Here is a 25,551-nt window from a genome sequence, read left to right as displayed (position 1 = left end):
GCTACTGAGCTCTTCAGTGTTGGGGTCCTTGGTGCTGGGGTCTGATCGTGATTTTGGTTTTGTTACCGACACAGCGCAGGGACATCCTGTGCCACAGGTACCTGGACTGTCTCCCATACTAACTCGAGGTGGTAGGGAGAGCGCTGGAGAAACCCTTCTTTTAAGCCAAGGGCTTTAGTGAAGGGGTGTTTGGGGTCCTCTGAGCAGTGGCTTTGTCCTGCTGTTTGGTGCCCTCCTTGTTTAACTGAGGCTCGAGGACTTTGTCAAATAATAGCATGTGTAGTCTGAGCTCTATATCTTTTCGAGCCCTGGCCATAAGACTACAGCAATGCACACACTTCTGGGGAACATGTGCTTCTCCTAGGCAATGTATGCAAGACCCATGGCCATCGGAGGCAGGCATAAGGTCACGGTATTCTTCACATTTTTTAATCCAGGAGAGCCCGGTATTCTGTTGAGTTCTTTTCTTCCTTTTTCTTTTTTCTTTTTTTTTTTTAAATGACTGAGCCGAGGCTTGTGGCCAGCAAAGCTGGCGGAGTGCCACCTCAGGAATTGCATCTTAACTATTTACAATGATAAACTCAATATATAACTCTATATCCAGCTTTATATATTTAAAACTAACTATTGCTGACTATAAAAAACAAAAACAACAACTTTTGAAATAATTTTAGCTCTATTCTTGTCTATAGATGACTGAAGAGGAGGAGAGGGATCGGGCTCAGTCTGCAGCAGAGGATGGCAACAAAGGAACTGAGGGGAGTAAGGCCATGAGTATGAACTCCAAAGGCACGAACAGTACGCTCCCTCCCCAACACATGCGTGGCCCAACTGGATACTGCTAGAAAAAAGACTCTGATCAGTATCACCAGAATGAATCCAACACCAACAGTGGAGCACCCACACTAGAAGCGACATCACTAGAAGAAAAACATTTGTTAAAATTTCACTCACCTGAGGGAATGGTTCTGCTGATGCTAGTAGTACATTTTCTGGTTTTAAATCACAGTGCACAATATTCTTGAAATGTAAATTCCTCAAAGCAACAAGTATCTATAAAAAAGGAAAGGTATTTTCAAAATAAGGAATGCAAGTGTCTAAGCACCAAAGATCAAACATACGAAGTTGTACAATAATCCAGAACTGTACAGATTTCCACAATTTTGTTTTGTTGTGCTTGCATATTGTGCAAGTGCTATTTTTGCTTTGCTGATCAAAAATCATAATTATTGTTAATTTTGTTTGGGAAGGACAATCTTTGATTATTTTACATCATATATGCACCTTTATGAAAGCTTAATTTGGGGCATCTCCTTTAAAACAACTAATTATATCTCTAAAGTAAAAAGTGAAAATTCTCACTTAGGATAAGAATCTGAATTCTTGTCAGTTCAACTTTCATTACATACAAAGCCTGCTATTAAAATTTTGTCTTCTTTACATAATTATTGAATCTAGGTAATACCTTGGGCCAAATTCTACTCAGACTATGGATATAAAATCCTGTTTAATTGGTTAATCAGTTAAACATACTGTTTAACCAGTTAAACAATTAAAGGGAAGGACAAGCAGGAGGGTCCATCCCGGCCTGCAGCCCCTGCCTACGAGGCCACCCAAATCCTCTCTGGATAGAGATCTGGAGCAGCCCCTACCTGCAGAGTGCCTGAGTCTGCCAGAGCAGCCCCTGTCCATAAGCGGGCCTCCCATGGGACTGGAGCAGCCTCCTGCCCATGGCAGGTGGGGAGCTGCTCCAGCCTCCACCGATTAATCATGACCGGTAAGCCTCACCCATTATCGATTAAACATTCACATCCCTAACTCGCACCCATGTAAGAAACCAAAATCTGGCCCCTTGTCCTCACAGAAGCAAATGGAGATGGAATACCAACCTGGGTAACCATGAACTTAGTGATTCGTTCTGGCAGCCGACTTTTCTCACTAGAAAGAATCATCTCCAGCATATCTCCATGTAACTTCTCCATCACAACGAATACCCGTTCTGGGGTTTCAAACATACATTCCAGGTTAACAATCCCAGGGTGGTGCAAATTCTAGAGAGTTACAGCATTCACATGAAAAACAAACGAGATATAACACTGATTTAACATTAGGAAAATTACATTTATACTGAGCTACAAAATCGGAAAGCATATATAAATGAAGAGTTAGGAATTAGAAACAAAGGGTATGAGGCAAAAGGTATTTCAAGGTGGCAAGTTTTAACAAATGACATGTGCCAATTCTCAGTATTAAGATTACTTGTGTCTTGGAAAGGAAATTATATCTGATGTGTCTAATTTTGTGTATGACACAACCAAACAAGTGTATAAAGGAAAGGAGCAAATGTTTATAAGGATTGATGGGCAACTCATGCAATCAACAGAACAAACAGAAGTCACATGAATTTCACCTGCTGCTTCAGAGAGGTACCAGGAAGCCCAAATACATCTTCTCCCTTGGTCTGTGCTGGCAGTAGATAGACGGGTGCCAACAATAAACTGACAACTCTGCTACCAGCTGCTCACAGACCCTTTGTCTTTCAGAACCCCTTCTAACAGAGAGGCTCAGATTTCAAGGATTCTGTCTTATATCCAACTCAGTAAAGCATTTAAGCACATGCCACAGAATCACGGAAATAATCTTTTCCTTTGATGGGATGCAAAGCTCAAAAGTAGATTCTATTTAAAATGTATTTTGTACCTGCAGAATGGCAACTTCATTACGAAGCTGACTTTCCTGTTTTGTGGGGAACCTCATCTTATCAATGACCTTAATAGCCACATCCCTTCCAGTCTTCCTATGCTTTCCTAAAAGAAAAGCAGTGCCACAGATCAAACAGCAGAAAATTGTTCATTAACAAAGTTACAGCGGGAAATTTTGGGAAAACTTTGTGGAAATGGGTGGAGTCTGCACAATCATAAAAGTTAATACACACCTGAGTTGAAAACTATAACTGGTAAATGAATTTACGTATGACACCAAGTACTCTCAGTCCAGAAATGCAGGATTTTTCTACAGCATTAATTTAAAGAGACGGTTGCTTTGCTGTCCAATCTGTGCAATTGATAGTGTATATATGATGTAAATTTCACACACACTCCCAACGCAAATGACCTATGCACCATTAACTCCGACAAAAGTCCATAAAATCCTGGCTTCTTCCATGCTAATGTTCAGGATGGAGTGGGAGCAGGTGTAAGAATTTCTCTCTCCTGTTGTTCCAGTAGCCAAAAGATACTTCCATAATGTGCAGGAATGTGCTAAAAATTGCTAATTCATTGGTTGGCACCTCATGTCGCCCACAGGGTATAGTCTACATGAAAAGGGGTATGGTAGCCCTCAGCAGATGTGCTGCCATCAGAAAGCTCTAAATGACTATGGTTAGGGAAAACAGGCTGGTCCAGTTGTGTGTCATTAGGCTATTTTATACTCTATATAGGGATGGGAAACCTACAGCCCGGGGGATAGCTTGCCTGAATCCAGCCCCCGAGCCTTACAGCTTCCACCCAGCATTAGGAAGCCTGCACTGGTGCTCCAGCCCTGCAGCCACCTCCCAGCTCCCTGCCCCTGCAACTCGCCTGCGAGATTTGAGTGCCAGCACTGGCTCCCTGCTGTGAGGGGAGGAACCCCAGAGTCAGGCAACTTGAGGCTGGCTCTGACCCACCAGCTCCGCCTGGCAGGAGAGGAAGTGGCTCTGCGTGACATCACTCCCTCTCCCTTTCCCCCGACTGTCTAAACGGCAGTGCAACAAAGCACTGCCTGGAAGCTTTTCCCCCACCACTCTGATTGGCTGTAATGGTAGCCAATAGGAGCAGCAGAGGGCAGTGCCTGCGAATGGTGGGAGACACCGAGCCATGTGCACTCCTGGGGTGCTATGCCAGGTAAGCACTCCTCCATTGCCCAGACCTCCAGCCTGCTCCTGCATCCCTCTCTCCCCAGGTCCTCCTCAGCCCCCTCCCACACAATTAACTCCTTAATTTTGGCCACACCCCAGAGCGTTGGGATGCCTACAAAATCTACTACAGCCCAGACCTCTTAGGCTGTAGTGTACAGGGTAAAGGTGGGGATGTCTCTGTGTCTTTCAGTCAGGGGCTTTGTCAGTGAAGTGTCTCTTTTTTTGTTTTGTTTCTCACTTTTGTGAAGCCCCTGACTGATTTTCATGTGGGTCAGTGACCCCGATCCAAAAAAGGTTCCCAAGTCCTGTTCCACAAAGACAGGATGGCTCAAATGCTGATCATGCAGCTGCCCACCCTACACTCCCACACATGCTCAATTGTTTCCTGTAATATTAGGATTAAGCCATCAATGAAGAGAGCAGGTTAATGAGGTCAGGCACAGAAGGACCTTGGTAATCTAACACACACATTAATATTAAATCTAGAATGAGACTGTTACAAAAACAAAAGGGATGTCTGCTCAGTGCAAATGCTGAAAACTATTTTATACTACTAAAAAAATGTATAAAGTACACAGAAAAGTCCACAACCATAGTGTAAGAGGCACAGAGAATGCTACGGTGCACTGCTAAACAAATACTATAAGGAAGTCAAACTACTGCTATATAAACAATCTAGCTAGACCTCACCTGGAGTTCTGTATTCAGTACTGGTGGTCATGGCTTAGTGTCAAGGTATAGTAATTGCTCCTGAAGATTGTTGCATGGAGCAATCAACATAACAACGTACCTGCCTTAAAGATTTACATGATGAATAAAGGGTAAAAAAGGCTTATTTCCACTGGACAAAATGAAGTAAACTTAATGGAGGCCTAACTGATGTTACAAATGGCAACACAGTAGCCAAACAGACTTCATAATTGAAGTTTGTGTTCTCATATTTTTTATTAAATTATTAAAAATAATTAAATCAAATTAGAAGAAACTAATACAATGAAAGCCTTGCAATATATTCTTGACTGATAGAAAAAATGGCATAAACATTGAAATCCTTCCAAGGGATTTAGGAGATCTGTTTTGAGGCATTCAGTAGCAATACCAAATAAAACCTTTGGATGACATAAAGCTATTCTGAAATGATATAAATTACAGCCTCCTCTAAAGTTAAATATATATACACAGAGAGAGAGAGGGATACTAGTTCCACTAAATATCAAATTATACCTAAATGACACAGAAATAAATTAAAGAGTGAACTAGACATATTTCCTTGGGATACTGGACTTGATTAAGGAACATCAAACCAGGAGACAATATTTGGCTAGAGAACAGACGAGAGCTGTGCTCACACACAGGTGGAAGTTAACAAAATCCTGGGTTCAAAGCTGCTTTAAAACACAGCCCTTTGATATGATATTGCTGTCAAATTTTACACCAGTAAGAGATCACCCAAATATATTCCATTTTTACTACCTACAAGTTCAAAATTTTGTCCTAGATTTGCCAAAAAAACCATACCAAATTTATCATAATTGTATATAATTATAGCAAGTATAATTAAACAATTAAATAAGTATAATGCATCACAACATAATTTAATAAAATATTTGTAATTCAATAATAAATGCATAAATAAACCAATAGGATGCTCTAAGTGACGTTTTCTAAAAAATATGAGAACACAAAACGAAACAAAGTATTTTATTCACTATATGTTGACTAGAAGGAAACAGATGCAAATTTTAAATGAATAAGAATATTATGGTATAATGGTTACCAGATCCAACCTATGAACTATTGGCAATAAAGGCCAAAACAGTACTGGTCCCAACATATTAGCAAGAGAAGGTGGATGAGGTAATACCTTTTATTGGCCCACATTCCATTTGCGAAGAGACAAGCTTTCAACTTACACACAACACTTCTTCAGGAGACAAGGAGTTCTGTGTAATCTCAAAAGCTTGTCTCCATCAGAAGTTGGCCTTCACCTACCTTGTCTCAGCAATAAATAGATCGATTCAGGCAGAACATAACATTAACGTAAGACTATGGTTTATATTCTTTTCATGCGCTCCCATTTTCCTTGTGATGTTATTGTCTTAAATATGTTACACCATACGTGCATTTTAAAACGGTGGAGTGAACTAAAGAAGTTGGATAAATACCTCCTACAAGCATTGAACATATTGGCTAAAATAAGCACTGAAGCAAAGAGTAATTGTAAGAGGAGTTTCTATACAAAGGACAGCATAATTATGAGAGTGAATAAGAAGCTGAACATGGAAAATTATCTAATTCTGTCACAATCTCTCTTTCCCATCCCACACTGCCATTTTAAAAGAAAATGCTTACACAAAATGTCATGTTACTACCATAGGTGGTGGGTGAAGGACCAGCTGGGGAAGGCAAGCCCCAGCCCCCCTCCTTCCATCCGAAGCCTGCCCCTGAAACCAAGCCCCTCCCCACCAGCCCAATCCTCCTGGCTACCTGGAGAGCCAGGGCTGCCATGCTGTGGCCCAGCCTCAGCCTCAGCCCTTCCTGGTTGCTGGGGAAGCCAGGCTGCCGCACCACAGCCCCAGCCTTCCTGGCAGCCGGGGCGTGTAGGCAATTTTGGGAAAGCTGTGTTTTCCCTTGCCTACATTACCGGCCACCCATGGTTACCACTCTCCAGTGGTCCAGAGGCAAAAGAAATTTCTATCAAAAGTGGCATACAGCTACTACCCCATCAACATACTTCTCAATCACAAAATGTTTAGAGTAAGGAGAAGGATATTAATCACACAACTCAGATACAGAAGAATTAAAGTTTCAATGCTTTCTAGACAATGGAGACAAAATGTCCGAAATGTAAAAGATATTTTCTTCCTTTACATTGACCTTTTAATTATTATTCTTTTGCCTCTTTCCTTGCTCTCTGACAGAAGAAGTCTTAACAATAAGTAACAATGATCTGTTCTGGAACAAGGAAACAGGAGATGGAACAAAACTAGCACTACAGTAGATTGTCTCATTTCCAGGATTTCATTTATTCACAATTTCACATTACAAATAATATGTTGTAACTTAAGCATTTTAAAATGAAAGATTATATGTCATTGGGACAACTCAGGTATGAATAGAGATATGGAATGTGACTGTAGCTAATATATAGACACTAACTAAGTATACCCTCCAGTATAAGCACATGCATAGCAAGAGTTTACAGTAACTTACCTCCATACACAATGCCAAACTGACCGGAACCTAGCACCTCATCAGCAAAGATCTGATATACAGAGCTGATATCCTATTACATGAAAAAGATAAGCCGCAAGCATTAGGAGCAATCAGAGAGAACATAAGAATGGCCATGTGGGGTCAGACCAAAGGTCCATCTAGCCCAGTATCCTGTCTTCTGACAATGGACAATTCTAGATGCCCCCAGAAGATATGAACAGAACAGGTAATCATCAAGTGATCCTACTGTTACCCAGTCCCAGCTTCTGACAAACAGAGGCTAGGGACACCATTCCTACCCACACTAGCTAATAAGCAATGAGCAAATATCCATTTGGACATTGAATGGTAATTGTTAATTTGAACTAAACTGTTAGGGTGCATCTAGACAGCATCCTTCTGTTAGAATAAGCTACTTATTCTGAGTCTTAAGTCCAAAGAGCTTATTTTGAAATTTGGTTCTCTGTAGACAGTGCCAAATTTCAAAATAAGGCATAATTGCGATAAATCCCTTAACCCTCATGTAACAAGGGTTACAAGGACACTGGAATAGTGCACCCACTATTTCGGGAAATAGCAGGTACTTTTAAAGATATTTCAAGTACAGGCAGTCCCCGGGTTATGTACAAGATAGGGACTGTAGGTTTGTTCTTAAGTTGAATCTGTATGTAAGTTGGAACTGGCATCAGCCGCTGTTGAAACTGATCAGTTTCAACAGCAGCTGAATCTGGACGCCAGTTCTGATTTACATACAGATTCAACTTAAGAAATCCAGGCGTCCCCAAGTCAGCTGCTGCTGAAACTGTTCAGCGGCTGATTCCAGGAAGCCCGGGGCAGAGCAACTCTGCCTCCGGCTTCCTGTAGTCAGCCGCTGGTCAGTTTCAGCAGCGGCTGACTTGGGGACGCCTGGGGCAGAGCAGCTGGGGTGCTGCCGGGTTGGTCTGGAGCGGCGCTGCGGGACCAACCCGGCAGCCACCAGCTGCTCTACCCCGGGGTAGGCAAGAAAAGCCTGGTCTGCTCGGGGGGGGGGGGGGGCACTAGCTGCACCCCCCCACCCAACAGACCAGGGAGACGGAGGTGGCGGGACCGCCCAAGTCCTCCACGGCTTTGCTCTGTCTCCCTGTCTGCTGACCTGGGAGACGCGGAGCAAAGCCGCAGAGAACGCGGGCAGCGGGACAGTCCAGGCGCGCCGCGGCTGTCCCACTGCTGGCGTGCTCCAAGGCTTTGCTCCCCGTCTCCCTGCAGACCAGGGAGACGGGAAGCAGCTTTTCTCGCCCCGGAGGATGGGGGCGGCGGACCGCGGCGCATCTGGGCGTCCCACCGCTCCCATCCTCCGGGGCGAGAAAAGCCCCGTTCGTAACTGCGGATCCGACATAAGTCGGATCCGCGTAACTCGGGGACTGCCTGTATCCCAAAATAGCAATGAAATCTAAACATACCCAGAATCATGCTTTTAACAAACAGTTTGAAATTAAAGGCTTTTTGGGGGGTTTTTTGGGGGGGGGGGAGAAGAGGGGGAATTTAAACTATGGGACAGATCCAAAGCTACTTCAAGTTGTTGTATCTCCACAGAAGATCTGCCTCATAGTACAGGCAGTCCCCGGATTACATACAAGATAGGGACTATAGGTTTGTTCTTAAGTTGAATTTGTACGTAACTCAGAACTGGCTCCAGATTCAGCCGCTGCTGCTGAAACTGACCAGGGGCTGACTACAGGAAGCCCGAGGCAGAGTTGCTCTGCCCCCAGCTTCCTGGAATCAGCCACTGATCAGTTTCAACAGCGGCTGAATCTGGAGCCTGGGACAGAACAGCTGGGGCACTGCCGGGTAGGTCCCCCCAGGACCAACCCGGCAGCACCCCAGCTGCTCTACCCCAGGCATCCACAACAAAAGCCTGGTCTGCTGGGGGGGGGGGGGGGGGGCGCACTAGCTGCCCCCCCCCCCCCAGCAGACCAGGGACACCCCGAGCAAAGCCGCAAAGGCGGCGGGGTCCTGTGCCTCCAAGGCTTTGCTCCAGAGCAAAGCCGCAGAGGCGCGGGACCCCCCCGCCTCTGCGGCTTTGCTCGGGGTGTCCCTGGTCTGCTGGGAACCCCCACAGCAGACCAGGGACATCCGGAGCAGCTTTTCTCGCCCCGGAGGACGCGGTGGCGGGACCATTGCGCGTCTGGGTGGTCCCGCCGCCCGCAAGTTCCGGGGTGAGAAAAGCCCCGTTCGTAAGTGCGGATCCGACATAAGTCGGATCCGCGTAACTCGGGGACTGCCTGTATTTAGCAAACAGTATGATGACAGTAAAAAAAATAACAATTTTGTACTGACATATGTGCAAACTCTACCTGTTATTCTGAATATTGGTGACTATCTGATATCTCATTCTTAAAAAATCCAGAACACATTGTTAGTTCAATCTGTTCCAGGTTCTAATAATGAGAGTCCAAACAAAAGGTTAAAAACCTATCTAATATATATTAATTCTAATGAAAAATCGCCTGCCTTTATGTATAGGAAAATATACAAAATTAAACCAAAAGTATTTGGAGAATTATTGCACCACCTACAAATGTATGTTTCCTATTCTGTGGGTGTCATTAGTTTGGAAAAGAAATAAAAGGGAAGAAACTTTCTCTCAGGAAATTCTAGTCATTGTGTGACATGTGATGACACACACTCAACAAAAACCCGTAAGGGAAACCAGTTTATGTGCTTAATGGGAATAAAGAGTTTCATGGCTATAAAACTAGGTGTTTTATCCTGACCATTTTATGAGACATTCTTTCTTACTATCAACTTCTGTACAAAAAAAGAGTCCGGGCACATAATACTATTTTTGTACATGACTCACCACATTCTCCTGGATCTGGCAATTTGAAACCGAGATGCTGAGAGATAACTCTTCTGCAATAAGAAGGAAAATATAATTATATAAGATAAAGTAAAATTTAACAGACTTCTAGCAATGTAGCCAGAGTGAAAGACTGCACTGGTGTTCTGAACTATGTATGTCCAGACTCAAAAGTCACATGTTGATTTAGACAATCTGGTCTGGGTTTTGTTTTATGAAGCAATAGTTCAGAATTTGTAAAATGCCAAAATTGATCGGAAAACAGGTAAAAAGATTAGAACAATTTGTACAAGGCCTGGAGCTGGAAACCGCGCAGCCCCCCTGAGGCACCCCGGGGACGCCCCTGCCTGGCCCAGCAGCACCGTGCGGCCCCTCTGAGGTGCCCCCGTCCGGCCCAACAGCACCGTGTGGCGCCCCAGGAACGCCCGGTTAGGGCCTGGCTGGCCTGTAGCTTGGGCCAGCTCTGACTCCAGCCCCAGGAATCGGAAGGCAGAAGCCGAAGGTAAGGGAGGGGAGGGGAAGGGGGGAAAATAAGAGGAAGGTGTGGGAGAGGAAGGGGCTCGTGCTGAGGGGAGAGAGGCAGGTCAGGAGAAGAAAGGGGAAAGCACAAAGGGACAGGGTAGAGAAGAGAGAAATGCCGGGGGCCAAGTGGAGACAATGAGGAAAAGGGCAGGAGGGGAGGTGTCAGTGGGAGGAGGGACAGGGTGATGCTGGGAGAGGAGAGAGTAAGGGCATTGGTGGTTAGAGGGGGGAAGGGGAGGTGCTGGGAGGCTTGAAAGGAGGGGTGGACATGAGAAAGGTGGGGATGGAGCAAGGCATGTGTGAGGGCACAGAGGTATAAGGGGAATGGGGGCAGAGGGTGGTGAGGGGGTGGGCATCAGGGAAAAAGAGGGCAAAGGGGGCAAGGCCAGTGAGGGAAGGGGGAGGTACCAGGAGGGTGCAGGGCTAAAGGAAGGTGCAGGGGCCAGGGGATTCTGGGGTGAAGCAGAAGGGCAGACACCTTCAGGGGAGGAACCAGCACCAGACAAGGTGCAGGGCAGGTGTGTAGAGGGAGATGTTAGGAGAGGGGATGAGGAGGGGTAGCTCACATGATCAGAGTGGGGCTACTGGAGGAGTGGGTACAGGGGGAGTGAAGGGCTGGTGGAGGGGGGCAGGTCACAGGAGTGCTGAGGGCAGTGAGAAGGGAAGGCGTCAGGACAACAGAGGAGGGTGAGGGGTTGGGGGGCAGCAGGCAGCAGGGTAGCTGATGGAGCAAGGGGAGGAGACATGACAGCAGAGGAAAAAGGTAGAGATTTATGAGATATTTATTAATAACTTGGGTGCCACAGTGGCACATGCAAACAAGCCACATGAACTCAGTACTGGTGCACAACACAAAATTCATTCTGCTCATGGGAGGAAACTCTTAGAGGAAACACTTCCCCCAGCCTCTTCGCCCCCAAGTTAATGTCACATACATTGGGGTAAAAGCGACGAGGAGTCCTGTGGCACCTTATAGACTAACTGAAGTGTAGGAGCATAAGCTTTCGTGGGCAAAGACCCACTTCGTCAGGTAATGCAACTGCAGGATAGTTGCATGAGGGGAGTTGGGGGGGGGGGTGTCACATGACACCTTTTACTTCTGGTCATGTGTCCATCTTGCCAGGAGAGTATTACCTCCAGAGGTGTGGCCAATGGGGGTCAGAGGGCATGGTTAACAGGGTCAGGGGTGTGGCTAATGGGGGTCAAAGTACATTTTTAAAAAATTCTTTGGGTGCACACCCTAATGAAATGTCCTGCGCACACCTATGTAGGCAGTATTTACATCCCATTACTAGCTACCTTTCTTGTGCTTACAGTTAGGATGTAACTATACAGATATGAAAGGAATTAGGTGGACAGTACCATAAAGTATTAGTTTCTTAAATGTAAGGGAGTTTTAATTAAACGAACAATCCTTTTTTTTGAAATGTCATATTAAAAGTACTTTAGTCATGACCTGTATTAAGTGCATCAACCATGTGTGAATTTTACAGACAATAAAGGTTTTGTAATATGCATTTATGATGGAAATGACAAGAGATTCTTAACTACTGTTTGGTTCTGCAAGTGAAAAGATTTCTTTTCACAGTTAAGATGACAAAATTCCATGTGTATCTAAAAATTAAGTAAGGCTCCAATTCAATAAAGCATTTAAATGAATATTTCACTTTAAATACACGCTGAAAGGCTTTCCTGAATTGAAGCCTAAATCAGTAACAGCTTCAATATATGAACAACAGTGCCTTGTCTGCCTTCTTACTGTGATCTTTTCCTTGTCCTGCTGCAGTACACACGCTAGCTTGAGGAGTGACTGGCATCAACGCCTGACGGATGGCTTTCTCCCAGCTCTGAGCTACGTCAAGTCCCACTCCAGTGGCAGCAAGAACAGGATTGTGATGGGTGTTGCCATTGTTTTCACCAACAAAGTATACCATGGTGTCAGTGATGATCTCAAAACAGTGTGGGTTGCTGCCCTGCACCATGTTTGAGAAATCTCGGGGCTGATTCACCTGGAGAATTTCTGAAAGTGGAATCTCCTGAAGAAAAATATTAAGTGTTAAAAATTCTGAAAACATACATGTATTATAACATCTTGGAACTTACAAGTTAGGAATCATTACAGCCACTGAACTGAATGTTTTGGTAATGTCAAATTTCATATTACTACTAACTTCCCTGTCTTCCCAAATCGCTGTACACTTTCCACCGTGCTGCTTATTTCCATGCATATTTAGGGCTCAATCCAGCACTCTTAAGTCAAACCAGCATTAACTTAAATAGGAGCACAGCTTAAACAAACATCATGGGTTCTGCCGCTTAGTAATAGGATTGTATTTAGATTTTTTAAATAGCAGTATAACTAGTATTTGGGCCAGGACATCATTGCATTAAATACCAAACATACGCATAATTATATCCTTTTTGTGAAGGGTTTACAACTAAGAGAAGATACAAGTGTGACCAAAACCAAGCAGGAATAGGAGGCAAAAGACAACAGCAACAGTGATAAGAATATGTGGTTACCTATGCTAGTTATGTGCACAATTACAAAAAACCTCAACATTTCCTTTCTATATAAACATTTGATATTCCCATTGGCACTCTATATTGTCATTATCAGCTGGCAAATTACCACAGAATCATGGCAGAAGAGGGACTTGGAGAAAGATTTGAAAAAAGAGAGGGTTGTTAAGTTATGGACAAGTTAGTCGAGGGCATTCCCTGCAAATGCGAAAGAACATGAAAGAACACCTGGGAAAAGTGGACAAGCAAGTGAAGTAGGTTGGCATTATAGTGAGAAGGCAGGGTCACTCAATAAAAGACAAGAACAGATAAGCAGGGAGCATAAAATTGTAAAAGGTTTTAAAGGTGAAGACAAAGCCTTCAAGTAGAGAAAAGTAAGAGTAATTGGAGAGATCTGAAGAGGTAGTGACACAAGGTGAGCAGCGACTGAAGAAAATCTTAAAAGCTGTGTTTTGAATAGACTGGACTGGGGAAATATGAGCATCAGAGAGGTCTGAGAAGAAAAGATGACATTGGTCAAGATAGGAAGGAGGAGGATAAGAATTTTAGCTATGTGAACAGATAAATAGCTGGATCAGCTGTTTGTCGGCTCAGCGCGGCAGCCATGTAAATTTAAATGAAGCGGCGATTATTTAAATCGCCGCTTCATTTTACTATGTCTGGTAGCCTAATCTACATGTCTCTGGCGACAGAGGCATGTAGTCTAGACGTACCCTTAGAGATGTAATGGAGGAAGAAACTGCAAGATTTGGACACAGCCTGATGGCATTCAGCAATGAGGGTGGGGAGGAGATCTCTGCTTAGGTTATAAACACATTGTGAATATTTCACCACAAAAGATATTACTCTATTAATAATCTGCAGGAATTATTGGCATACCAGAACTATTTACTGGGAGGCTGCATGGCAAGATAAGAACACAGGAATGCATTTCACTGATCTTGGGTAAATTACTCCTCAGAGAACAAATTTCAAGTTATATCTTAGGAACTTAAAAGTAAATACAGAGGATCAAGTGAACATCTACAGTAAACATGTATAATAAGAGAAGACCCCAGTTTTCAACAAGGCCAGTCAGAAGTGAGCAAGTAGACAAGTTAGAAAAATAACAAAGCAGATGACAGAAGTTATACAGAGTGAAAAATACCTTCTAAAGCTGAGCACCATCCATGTTAAACTCATTGTCAAGTTATTTATTTACCATTACCCGTTGTTCAAACAAATTTCCTCTGCATTCTCTTTTTAAAATCTGACAAGTCATATAGGCTCAATCTCCAATACAGGATATTTAGGTTGTATATTAGGAAGGCCTTTCTAACTATAATGATAGCTAAGCACTGGAATACTCTTCCAAGGGAAGTTGGGAAATGGCTGGAGGTTCTTAAGAAAAAGTTACACCTTCACTTGACAAGGATGGTCTAGGTATATTTGAACACAGGGGCCTAGACTAGATGAACTCTCAAGATTCTTTCAAGCCCTATATTTCTGTGATTCTAAGTTACAGTCCCATCTGTACAACAATCAATCTATTTCTTCTACAATAGTATCTGTAACAGATTTAAAACTTCTGATCACCAGTTAGCTAAACTATACTATATGTAATAGTATAGTCGATTAACCGACAAGAAAAAAAGCTTATGTGTTAATGCTATAGTCTACATGCTTCCCCCCCCCCCTTTACCAGTACATTTTTTAGCAGGCTGGTCAGCAGCTCACCTCAGTCTCGGCTTGCACTGGGTCCTAGACCTACCCCCACTGTGGCTCTGCATAAAGTGTATTAGGAGCCAGACGGGCAGGCAGCCTGGCTCAGTTCCTGCCGGGTCCGGGAGCTCAGACCCCTCCCCACCGGATATTGGCTGCCCGTGGACCATAGAATAGTCGACTAACTGATAAGAATTCATGAGGTGAATTGACTATTCAATTAACCAATATTTAACATCCCTAAAACTATCCAGTAACTGCTAACAACCTTCGTATAATAAGTTAACACCCCCTTTAAATAACAGTTTAAATACTTTTCAAGTAAGAGACATTTAGTCCAATTGATTAACAGGGATAATATTTATCATTCTACCTCACAGGGTTTGTTGTGAGGGTAAACTGGATGTGTGTATAGTAACAAGTAAAGTACTATATAAATGTAAAATATTTTTACCTTGTAATATTTTGTTCCAGATTCATTTTGAAATAGCGTAAGACATTTACTATCCAGTCTCCAATAATGTCTCTTTCTCTACAAGACATACCACAGAGCATCATGAGGCACAAACAAAATTACTAAAACTTAGTTTCCAGACATTTAAAGTACAAGATTTGATTTACAATACTCATGAAATACTACATACTGAATGTCAGGCTACAGCTGCTAGAATTTTCAGTTTACATTGGATGCATGAAAGAATGTCTACTTTGGGATACACACACCAATATTTAAAACTCAAGAACAGATGCAATTCACAAATTGTAAAGAATGGTTACTTACCCAGTGATAACTGTGGTTCTTTGAGAAGTGTTGTCTACATGGATTTCAGTCATGGTTCATGTACTACACGCAGGTAAGACCAGATTCCTTTGGCTAGCTGTGTCTGCTGGGGCCATATCTGCACTCTACACATTCTTGCATACCTCTCCTCCAAGGATATCAAGGGATGACACAGCCCAACCATCCCTCAAGTCCCTTTGCCAATACAGAATCCCAGAGGACAATGACTCTGTAGTAGTGTTGAGGAGGGTGGATCATAAAATCCATATGGACAACACATCTTGAAAAATCACAGTTAGTGTAAGGTAACTATTCTTGATGAGTGATTGTCCATTCTTGGTGACTAACAAGAAGCTATTTGCTTGGATGTGCGTACTAAGAGTTCTACTTAAAATAATGACTGCAGGATAACCAATTTGAAAGTCTCTGCCAAAGAGTAGTGTCCTATAAAGTGCCTACCTTAAAATGTCAAGTATTAAGACATTCTACAAATAGGTAGCACAGATTGCCAGGACTCTAGTGAAATGAACTCTAATATGGAATCTAACTTGGATAGTTTTTATAAAACTGAAGACCAACTTTGACCCCTTTGGTGGGGGATACAGGTTGTCCCCTTATCAACGAAGGCTAGGGATAGTCTGAATATCTTATCAAATGATTTCTTTCCTGTTGATGGAAAAGGAGAGTCCATTACTAAAACATCTAGGTTAGGGCTAGCTTCCCAAAAGCTGAGTGGTGTTTGAGGGGAAAAAAACTGGGAGGTGAATAGATTGGTTTATATGGAACTCTGATTTATATGGTTTATATGGAACTCTGGTTTATATGGAACCTTGGAGAGAAAATGAAATATCATCTTGAAACAAAGAGAATGTGTCTTGAAGGCCTGATTCTCCCCTACACTTCAAGCTAATGTAATACCTACTACCACTGCTTTTTTTTGGTGTTTAAAAAAAAAAAAGTGCCGGTACTCCAGAGGAAAAGTTGTTGAGCTCTGACTGGAGGTGCCGGTACTGCGTCTGGAGGCGCTGGGACTGCATACCGGGCAGTACTATCACCAAAAAAAAAAAGGAGCACTGACTACTACAAAGGCAAACTTCATCATCAGGTGGCTAAGGGCTCAAAAGAGAGGACACATCAACTCTGCTAACACTATACTTAAGTTCAAAAGGGGGAAACTGGGGAAAGAACATGAAAGAAGCCCTTAAGGAACCTTGTCATTCTAGGTGGAAAATACAATCTGGTCCCAGATGAGAGGAAAACACATAGCTACTGCTGCTAAATGCACTGTTATGGTGTTAACTGAAAGCCTAGATCAAGGGTTCTCAAATTTCATTGCACCATGATCCCCGTTTGATAGAAAAAAATATTACATGACTCTAGGCAAAGGGCAGGGAAGCGAAGCCTGAGCCTGCCTGAGCCCTGCCACTCCTGGTGGCTCAGGGGACCCCAAAGCCAAACCCCGAGTCCCACTGCCCCAGGCAAAAAACCTGTCCCCCATCATCCAGGGTTGAAGCCCTTGGTCTCAGGCTTCAGTCCCTGGCCCCAACAAGTCTAAGCCAGCTTTGGTGACCCCATTAAAAGAGGACTGTGACCCACTATGGGGTCCCAGCCCACAGTTTGAGAACTGCTGACTAGACAATTTTGGGACTAGGAAATAGGGAATCAATTCCTTCCTAGATTTGCTTAGTCATACTATTATTGTATAGATATAAAAATACTCAATTACATTCTAAAGAAGGACACATGCATTATTAAACCACATTTTTAAACACAAGGGAAACTAATTTATTGATGTAAACAAGTATCCCTTACAATAAAATAGATATGTGAAGGAATTTAAGATACTAACCAGATTATCTCTGCTGGTATAGTGAACCATCCACCCTTCCTTCACCATTGTACTGCTCTTCCTTTTTGTGTGCTTGATTGATTGTACAACCCTCATTAATGGAATATTATTGCTTGTTGATGGACTAAGTTTAAAAAAAAGTTTACAACAATCAGAAATCATTAAGATTTAACGACAATTATACTAGTACTATACTGTGTGTTTTCAGGAACAGACATCTTTTCTTACCAATAAATGCTGTGTCTTTAATTGACAAGGTCAGCTTCTAAGTAAGTTGAACACTACTACCAAAATGAGCATCCAAGTGAATAGCAGGGTTTTTCAGCTGCAACACGTTGTCATATGGTTCCTACTAGCTTCACCAATACAAATGTGAAAGCACTTACAATAGAGAGGTATGTTTAATTAAAGATAAGATATGCCTGGCTGGAATGAGAATGACTAAAGAAATAAGGCGCTCTCACAAAAAAATAATTGAATGGCCTTTTTTCCCCCTAAAAACAAGAAAATAGTACCACTAATGCCTATGTACTGTTATTCTAGTCCACTGATTAGCTATACCATAATACTACTATTCCACTGGTCATCTATACCTGTACATGTGACATAAGCTGTCCACCTAGGTAGAAACATTTGAGTCACACCTTCACTAAATTTTACCAACAAAATTCCACTAGTGTTAGTTCAAGTGCAGACCAGGCTCCAATGGTTTCTAACATTTGTATCCATTAATTAGCTAAACCTGAGGTTTATCCAACTTTGTGAATAAAAACCTCCAGTGTCCTGTACAAAAAGCAGTGGTAGCACTGGCGGGAATGATTTGCAAGCCTAGCTTCAGAGAACATGACGACATTTTTCAAAGTAGTACAGAAGTTTTAAAAAATTACTTAAAGTAACATACCCAAACTGGATAATGATTGTCTGATGCAAGCCCAAGAAGATTTAAGTAACAGCAGAAACCAAATTCTCTCTCTCAAATCAACTTTATGTAAGTAAACACAATTGATATACAAGCTGTATACTGAAAAATCAACACTCACATCAAAATATAAACCACAAAAATTGAAATATCAACTCCCTTAGCCAAACTCAAATGGAATTAAAACACAAGAACTAAATCCATTTAGGTCTATTTAAAATAGGAATAAATTTGATCCAAGATCAATAGCATAAAATAGGCATGAAGATCTTTGAGAGAAAGGCATTTTCCACTGACTAATCTGTAATTCTAACCATTTTTCAATAAGGTGATTTACTTCCAGGCTGACAATCACAATACAACAACTTTTGCAAGAAAAATATCCCACATATATCTGTGCCAGAGTGACCAAACTGTGGCTTGTGCGCTGCATGCAACTCTTTTACGGTTAACGTGGGGCTCTTGGAGGCTCTCTTACATCCCCCATTCTCTGTCTACTAGACTGTTGAGGGAGCTAGGGCTTCTACCCAGCAGGCAGAGATGCTGGAACAATTTTTATAGAAGGGGTACTGAGAGCTATTGAACCAAACTGTAAATCCTGTATATAATGGAAACCATCTCAAACTAGAGGGTATGGGCAGCACCTCTGCACCCCTCGTTTCAGCACCAGTGCCAGTAGACAGGGGAGACTTGGGGCTTTAGCTTACAGGGAGGTGCTTACAGGACTCAGGGCTTCAGCAGGAACACACCCCAAGACCTCACAAGGCTGCAGAGCTGAAGTGCCTAGCCCCATCACTTCGTCGCAGGACTCTCAAACTTCTGAAGGTTGCTGTATGCTACTTAGAGTATCAGGAAGTTTGACCATCCCTGATCTGTTTTTAACTTATTTGGAACTGAATGTTTTAGCTTTAATTGGAACTGAATATTTTGTAAAACTGCAAATGAAGATCTAACTAACAGCAACAAATCTGGAACAAAAACTGTATATTTTAGTATACAGTGTTGGGGAATGGAATGCCTGTAGCACAAAAATCTGTGGCACTGCTCACCTGATAGTTTTGACAGCATCTTCATCTTTGTCCACATCAAGATCGGAAGGGTCCATAAAGAACATTTTATCCTCTGGAGGAGAAGGTTCTTCTACATCATCCAAACCCCTGCTACCGTCAATGTTTATTTCATTGCTGTCAACTTCCATTGGCATGTCCAAATCTTGACCTGGACTAGAAGGTTCTAACAGCAGACAGAATTGAATTACCTTAAGCAAAGACAAGTCACAGAATTCTCCCTCTGAAACACAGTCTTACCCCCAAAAAAATCAAGTCACAGACAAAAACACTGTTAACCACACTTGTGGAACCATTTTAAATCCTACGATTTCCTCACTGATGTAGAGAGTATAAAGAACTAATGCAGGCCTCATTTCATATTACCAAGATTAGAGGTCAGCCAAAACAGTCCTCATGAGAAAATTACAGGCAATATTCTATGGTCTGGATTCACAGAATTACTAAAGTTATTTGTACCACATATGCTGTGAGTAATACAAAATGGCCTTAAAGTTGATGGTAATGGTGAAGTCCCTGTTCAAGGAAACACTACACCAATAGCAAGCTTCCCCTGTGCCAACTGACCTCCCACTCCAGCATAGAGGAGAGGAGAGTTAGGGGTAATCCAAAGAAGGTAGGGTGTGGCAGAACAGAGTTTGTGCACACTCAGTTCTTCACTAGTGCAAGTCAGAACTGCTCCCCTGCAGCTTTCAGTTATGTTGGCAGTGCCAGGTGGCCAAGAACTAGGGAGATGCAACCAGTCAGTTGTGACTCCACCTCTCCAACCTAACTGCATAAATTTCAAACAGAATGGAGAATCAAGCCTATGTCTTCCCTTTTGAATGGGACAAGACAGACAAAAGAAAAATGATATTGGAAAGGATAAGACCTAAAGAATTTAGGAAAAGGTGACTCTTCCCCCTTTAGGAACAGAGTCCTATTAAAGCAAAGCTCCAAGAAGTTAGTGGAAATTCTCTTTCTTCAGATACATACAGAAGTATATTATAAAGTATTGTTTGGTTGATTGGCCATTAAAATGTGTCATTAAGAAAGAATGTTTCCCCATACAATTTTCCATTGTACTCCATTAAAAATGGACCTTTTTTCAACAAAGAGAGAAAGCTGTCCTTCATGAAAAATACTAAGTAGATTGAGTACAATTTAAATTTGTTTTTGGACATGAACAAATGTTCCTAATTCTTGACTTCAAGCAAAAACTCAAATCAAGTATATTGAGCTTGCCAAAAAAATTTAAGTAACTTTTTAATCACCAGAGACATGTGGGTCTTAAAGCCAAACCTTTAATTCTCAGTTACTTTACAGGGACAATTTTTTATCCAGGAAGGAAAAAGGAGTGGAAAAGAGCCTTTAATTAACTTTAGCCTTTAAAAATATTCAGAGTTAAAAGGAACAGAAAGTAATAAAAATAAGGTTTGTATGTTTTGTTAAGTCTCCAGAGATATTTCACTATTTGAAAATATCTTTCCTACCTCCATTGAACACCACCTCTCCGAGACAGTCTCTAGGGACTTTAGATGCACAACGTTTGTGACAGTTAAATCTGCAATCTAAAATAGAAAAAAATCCACATGTTTAAGTTAGTTTTACTCATACTTAGAAAGAGTCACTGAAATGACTAATCACATTATTTTTAACAAAGGTATTCAACTTCAGGCCAGAAAGTAAGTCAACAATCTTGTCATGAATTCACTTGCCGAAAGGGCTCCACTGCAATTCACTCAATTACATTGGTACCTATGACTATTCTTTTATCTCTTCTCTCTGCAAGAAATACACTATTCTGCCTCCCTCTTATTTTATTTAATCCTGATTTATTTACTGCTCTGGTTCTCTTCTTTCATACTTTCCCTTCTCCATCCTGAGTTCCTTTTTTCATTGTTTTGGGCTTAGAGTGGCTCCTCCCCACCCTTTGTTCTAATTGCAGTTACGGAACTAAAGTTTTACTCTGACCTTCATTGCAACCATCACGGCCACTATGAAACCAAGTCTTTCACCACCTGACAGTTCCCTGATATTTCTCTCATCAGCATAGTTACCATATCTTAAAGATTTTCTATGCCTCCAGAACTACTTTTGAACCAACAAACTAGTCCTTCCTGCTGCTGCCCACATGAAATCACCAGCGGTTTCTCACTTCCTCAGGATTAACACAAACAGTTCAGCCTCCTACCTTTTAACTAGCGCCCTATTTGGTCTTCAGAGCACCTAGCCTGACCAAATGTCAACACAGTAATTTCCCCTTTTCCCCAGGACTGTTTCTAATAAGATGTACAGAATAAGGTCAGTTTTCTGGTTTACTTTTGAATAACTGGAGGTAGAGAGATGAAGATGCTCAGAATCCCAATAAGGAGCTGTGAAGAAAGGGTCATACTAAGGATGTTAAATATCAGTTAACTGAATAGTCGATTAACCTCATGAATTCTTTTCGGTTACTCGACTATTTTATAGTCCCTGGGGGGAGGGCGCAGCAGCCAGCGTGCTCTGGTCCCACTCCCAAGAAGCCCCGTGCCACTCCACACTGCTGTCTATAGCATTAACATATTTTGCTTATCAGTTAATCAATTACACTATTACATCCCTAAGTCATACTACATGAAATACTGGTCACCTCTATTTTTCATCTCTCTTCCTTCATGCCCACTGCTCACATCTCTATGCTTCTGCTAACCATATCTACTGAAATTAACTTCTATGAAATTGGGGATAGAGGATTATGATGTGTTTTAATAGATTCAAGACTAGTTCACTTTGAAGTGGTTGCTGACAAACATTTCCACTTTCTAAAGGGTTACAAAAGTTTCAAGTGTCTTTTTTAAGCTTTTTTATTACATATCAACAGTGTGTATACTATAAGACTGATTCAAAATTCTAAGTAATCCTGGATGCAGCCCAGAATTTCCAAGATGTAATACCAACAGAGATTAAAGAAGTGAGGCTATAACTCTCCCTATTGCAAAGGAACCTACTGATGTCTGTTGATCACTTTTACAATTACTTTTCCATAACAGATAAGTGAAAACAAAACTGAAATAAGTTTTTAAACAAAAAGGTATTTACACACAAGTTATTCAAGATTTATTGGGATGTCTCAAATATACTGAAACAAAGCAGGTAAGTCCCCAAATCTGGCTTTCTGGTATGCTCGGAAATGTGTGTCAGAAAAATAATATTTTACAATCTGTGTTAATTTTTAAAATTCACCACTTTTTTAACTTTCTCTGTGATAATCTTATGACAGGGTATACCAAGTCCTTTGAAGCCCCAATGAAGGCCATGCAGTCCTACCACATTCCAGCCCAGAAAAAGACATTAGAGTGGGGTGTGGCCTAGTAAGGCTGCCAATCAAAGTTTAGAAGGCTTATATAAAAAGAATTGCAGGGCCTGGTCAGCTCAGTTAGGCTAGGACTACACTGCAATGTTAAATCTGAAAAAGAAACGCAATTTGTGGTACGCAGTGTTGCTTTTCCGGGATACTTCCGGTATCCTGAAAAAGCAATGCAGTCTAGACATTGCCTTAATTGCTGGACCCAGAGGAAAAAGGATGTTGTTTCTGAATGGCTGGGGAAGCTGCAGCAACTGGACAGAAGAGTCTCAGGGTAGGAGACTACACATACACCAGAAACTGAGTAGAAGTTCTGACTAAGCAGAGGCAGAACTTTGAAGCCCTCTAGGCACAGAGGCCTGGGAGAAAGACAAGAAGGGACAGACACTTATTAGAAGCTTACCAGGTTAATGAGTCTGTAAGAACCTTCAAAAAACAAGGCAAAGATTGTTATCAATTCTCTGGGCAAAGAGGGCAGGGAAACACCCTATTTAAACAGAGAACAAACCCGGGACCCTACAGGCTGATGGGACAGTAGGAAACAGCCCAAGGAATGCTACAATAGATAGTGAAAGCAGCAGCAGTTGGTGGCTAGCAACAGGCTCCCTGGTTTAGGACCCAAACAGTGGGCAGGCCCAGGTCCTGCCACAGGCCAGAAAGATAGGCGGTACAGACAGTGAGTGGTCACTCCTTTACACAAACAAAGCAATGAAACTCTGAACAGGTAAAGTATGTAATGTTTGATATTCTGTTAATGTAGAGCCAAAAGACAAAGAATGTGAAAATATGCTACATTCTGAGAGCTGTAGTGATATTATAGTCTCACATTTTGTATTAACAATGAAGTAGAGACATGTCCGCCCTATGACCACAGAAGCACCTAATGAAAGAAACAAAGCTAGTACAGGAAAAATGTGATCTTTGCATTCTAAAAAGAAGAAATGAGAGGTCTTTTAAAGTACTGTATTTGACAGTGTCTCAAATAGTTTTTTGTGTTTGTTTGTTTGTTTGTTTTAAAGTTTCTAGTTGAAATGCAAGTGATTTTTAAGGGAAGGAATATCTTCCATAATATTTTTGAGCTACTCAGAATTATCCTTGGGAGATTATCTTCTTTTCTGACCTACATGAACTAAAATATTATTCAAATACATTATTCACAAAATTATACATCCAATTAATACACATTTTTAATGGGGCAAAGCATGAAAACTGCAATTACCTTAAATATATATAATTCTGTTTTAAATAAAGCTGCTATTTTTAGATATTATTCATTTTAAAAATGTTTGACTATTTTAACATTCATTGAAATTAGTCTTATTGTTGTACAGCATTGAACTCCTACCTTTACACTGCATTCCTTGGCGAAAAAGACCCTTGAGCAAACGTTTGCAGTACTGGCATATGGTAGGACGAGTATAGGAATGGACAGCAAAGGTATGTGGAACCTTCACCCTGCAAAGCACCATCTTTTCCATCCAGATTGGACGCCCACTCCAGGATGGAATTCTCTTATTGGGTTCTGGATGGCAACGCTGGAATAAAAGATGCACATGAGATTCTAGTAAAAACAATGCCAGGCTTAGAAACAATTTATTTCAAGGGGCATTTGGCCCAGAAACTGGGAAACATTTTTTGCAGAGCATCTTGGCCAGGCAATTTTAAGAAGTAATTTTGATAGAAGCCATACTATAAAAGCCTTGCACAGAGCAGGAAAAAGTTTGCGCTTCTGTATTTCCACAAAGACAAAAATGATTATAAACAAAACCAAATATACCCGCTTGTGATTTTTTCAGATACAAGCCCAAAAACAGCACAGGCCTCTGATAAACATCAGCCTCACATTTAGACTCCTCCAAAATGGGAGGAGTTCCAAGTAATCAACCCAAAAATAGACACTTCCCACATTACACTATTTCAGAAAGCCTTGCCCACCAGGACAATTTACTGCATTGGGTAAAAATTCAAAATCCAACATGTGTAATTTTAAAACTAAAATGAAATATTCTAAGCCTTACTATTTTGATCTAGGTGCATTGTTTATGAAAGTAAAGTAATAGTAACTTAGTTTCAGTGACAACCACCTGGAAAAAAACTAAATATCAAAGAAGGTGGAGGAATGTCATGCTCTGCAAAACAAATGACAGTAACTCAGGACCAAATAGACTGCTATTACAGTGTACCATATTTTGTCAATGTAATCTCCTTTAACGCTGAAAACAAAAACAAAGATGAAATCTAAAATGCACTGAGCACAAACATTAAACATTTATATGCAAAAAAAATGTAAATACTTCCATTAGCTGGAGAAACAGTGATTATACTAAGGATTCTAAATTGCCATTAATTGACTAGTCAAGGGAATTTCCATTGACTACTGGACAGGCACTTCTGCATTCCTCCCTTGAAATGTACGAGAACCCCCGCTGGAGCTCTCGTACATTTCAAAGGAGGAATGCAGCACTCTGAGTGCAGGTTGGGGACCAGCGGGAAGTCCCGCTCACTCAGGATTGCACGAGAACGTGCCTGCTTTGAAATGTACAAGAGTCCTCAGCAGGAGCTCTTGTGCATTTCAAAGCCACAGCACCCTCATGGAGTCTGGGGTCAGCTGGGGACTCCCCAGATGACCCCAAGTTTTGCACGGGATTTCCCCAGAACCCAGGGTCAGCTCGGGCTCTATGGCACTGCCACTTTGAAACACTGAGGCAGCTTTTCAAAGGGGCAGCTGCTGAACAGCTGCGCCAGGGATCAGCTGTGTGCGGCTGCCCCTTTGAAACACCACTCTGGGGTTTCAAAGAGGCAACGCTACACAGCTGATCCTCAGCTCAGCTGTGTGGCGCTTCCACTTTGAAGTATCCCTTCTTGAAGTACATCATCAGATGAAGGCAGCAAAGGGGGGAGGAAATCGACTAGT

General features: G+C 41.9%; 1 protein-coding gene across 3 annotated transcripts in view; it reads right to left on the bottom strand.

Annotated features, from left to right (window-relative positions):
* Positions 1-25,551, bottom strand: part of PRKD3 (protein kinase D3) — a 107,731-nt gene that overhangs the window by 16,919 nt on the left and 65,261 nt on the right. For all 3 annotated transcript variants that reach the window (XM_075924927.1, XM_075924926.1, XM_075924928.1), the window contains 11 exons: positions 23,983-24,172; positions 20,785-20,862; positions 19,295-19,478; positions 17,327-17,450; positions 15,151-15,228; positions 12,232-12,508; positions 9,951-10,003; positions 7,109-7,181; positions 2,701-2,807; positions 1,890-2,051; positions 955-1,053 (listed from right to left, as the gene is read on the bottom strand). In XM_075924927.1, coding sequence (XP_075781042.1) covers positions 955-1,053; positions 1,890-2,051; positions 2,701-2,807; positions 7,109-7,181; positions 9,951-10,003; positions 12,232-12,508; positions 15,151-15,228; positions 17,327-17,450; positions 19,295-19,478; positions 20,785-20,862; positions 23,983-24,172 — 1,425 coding nt within the window. The remainder of the gene's footprint in view (positions 1-954; positions 1,054-1,889; positions 2,052-2,700; positions 2,808-7,108; positions 7,182-9,950; positions 10,004-12,231; positions 12,509-15,150; positions 15,229-17,326; positions 17,451-19,294; positions 19,479-20,784; positions 20,863-23,982; positions 24,173-25,551) is intronic.

This window comes from Pelodiscus sinensis, chromosome 3 (genome assembly GCF_049634645.1).
Source record: "Pelodiscus sinensis isolate JC-2024 chromosome 3, ASM4963464v1, whole genome shotgun sequence".
In the NCBI taxonomy this organism is placed as follows: domain Eukaryota; kingdom Metazoa; phylum Chordata; order Testudines; family Trionychidae; genus Pelodiscus; species Pelodiscus sinensis.
The sequence above is the reverse complement of the archived record's forward strand: the minus strand, read 5'-3'. Positions and strand labels throughout refer to the sequence as shown.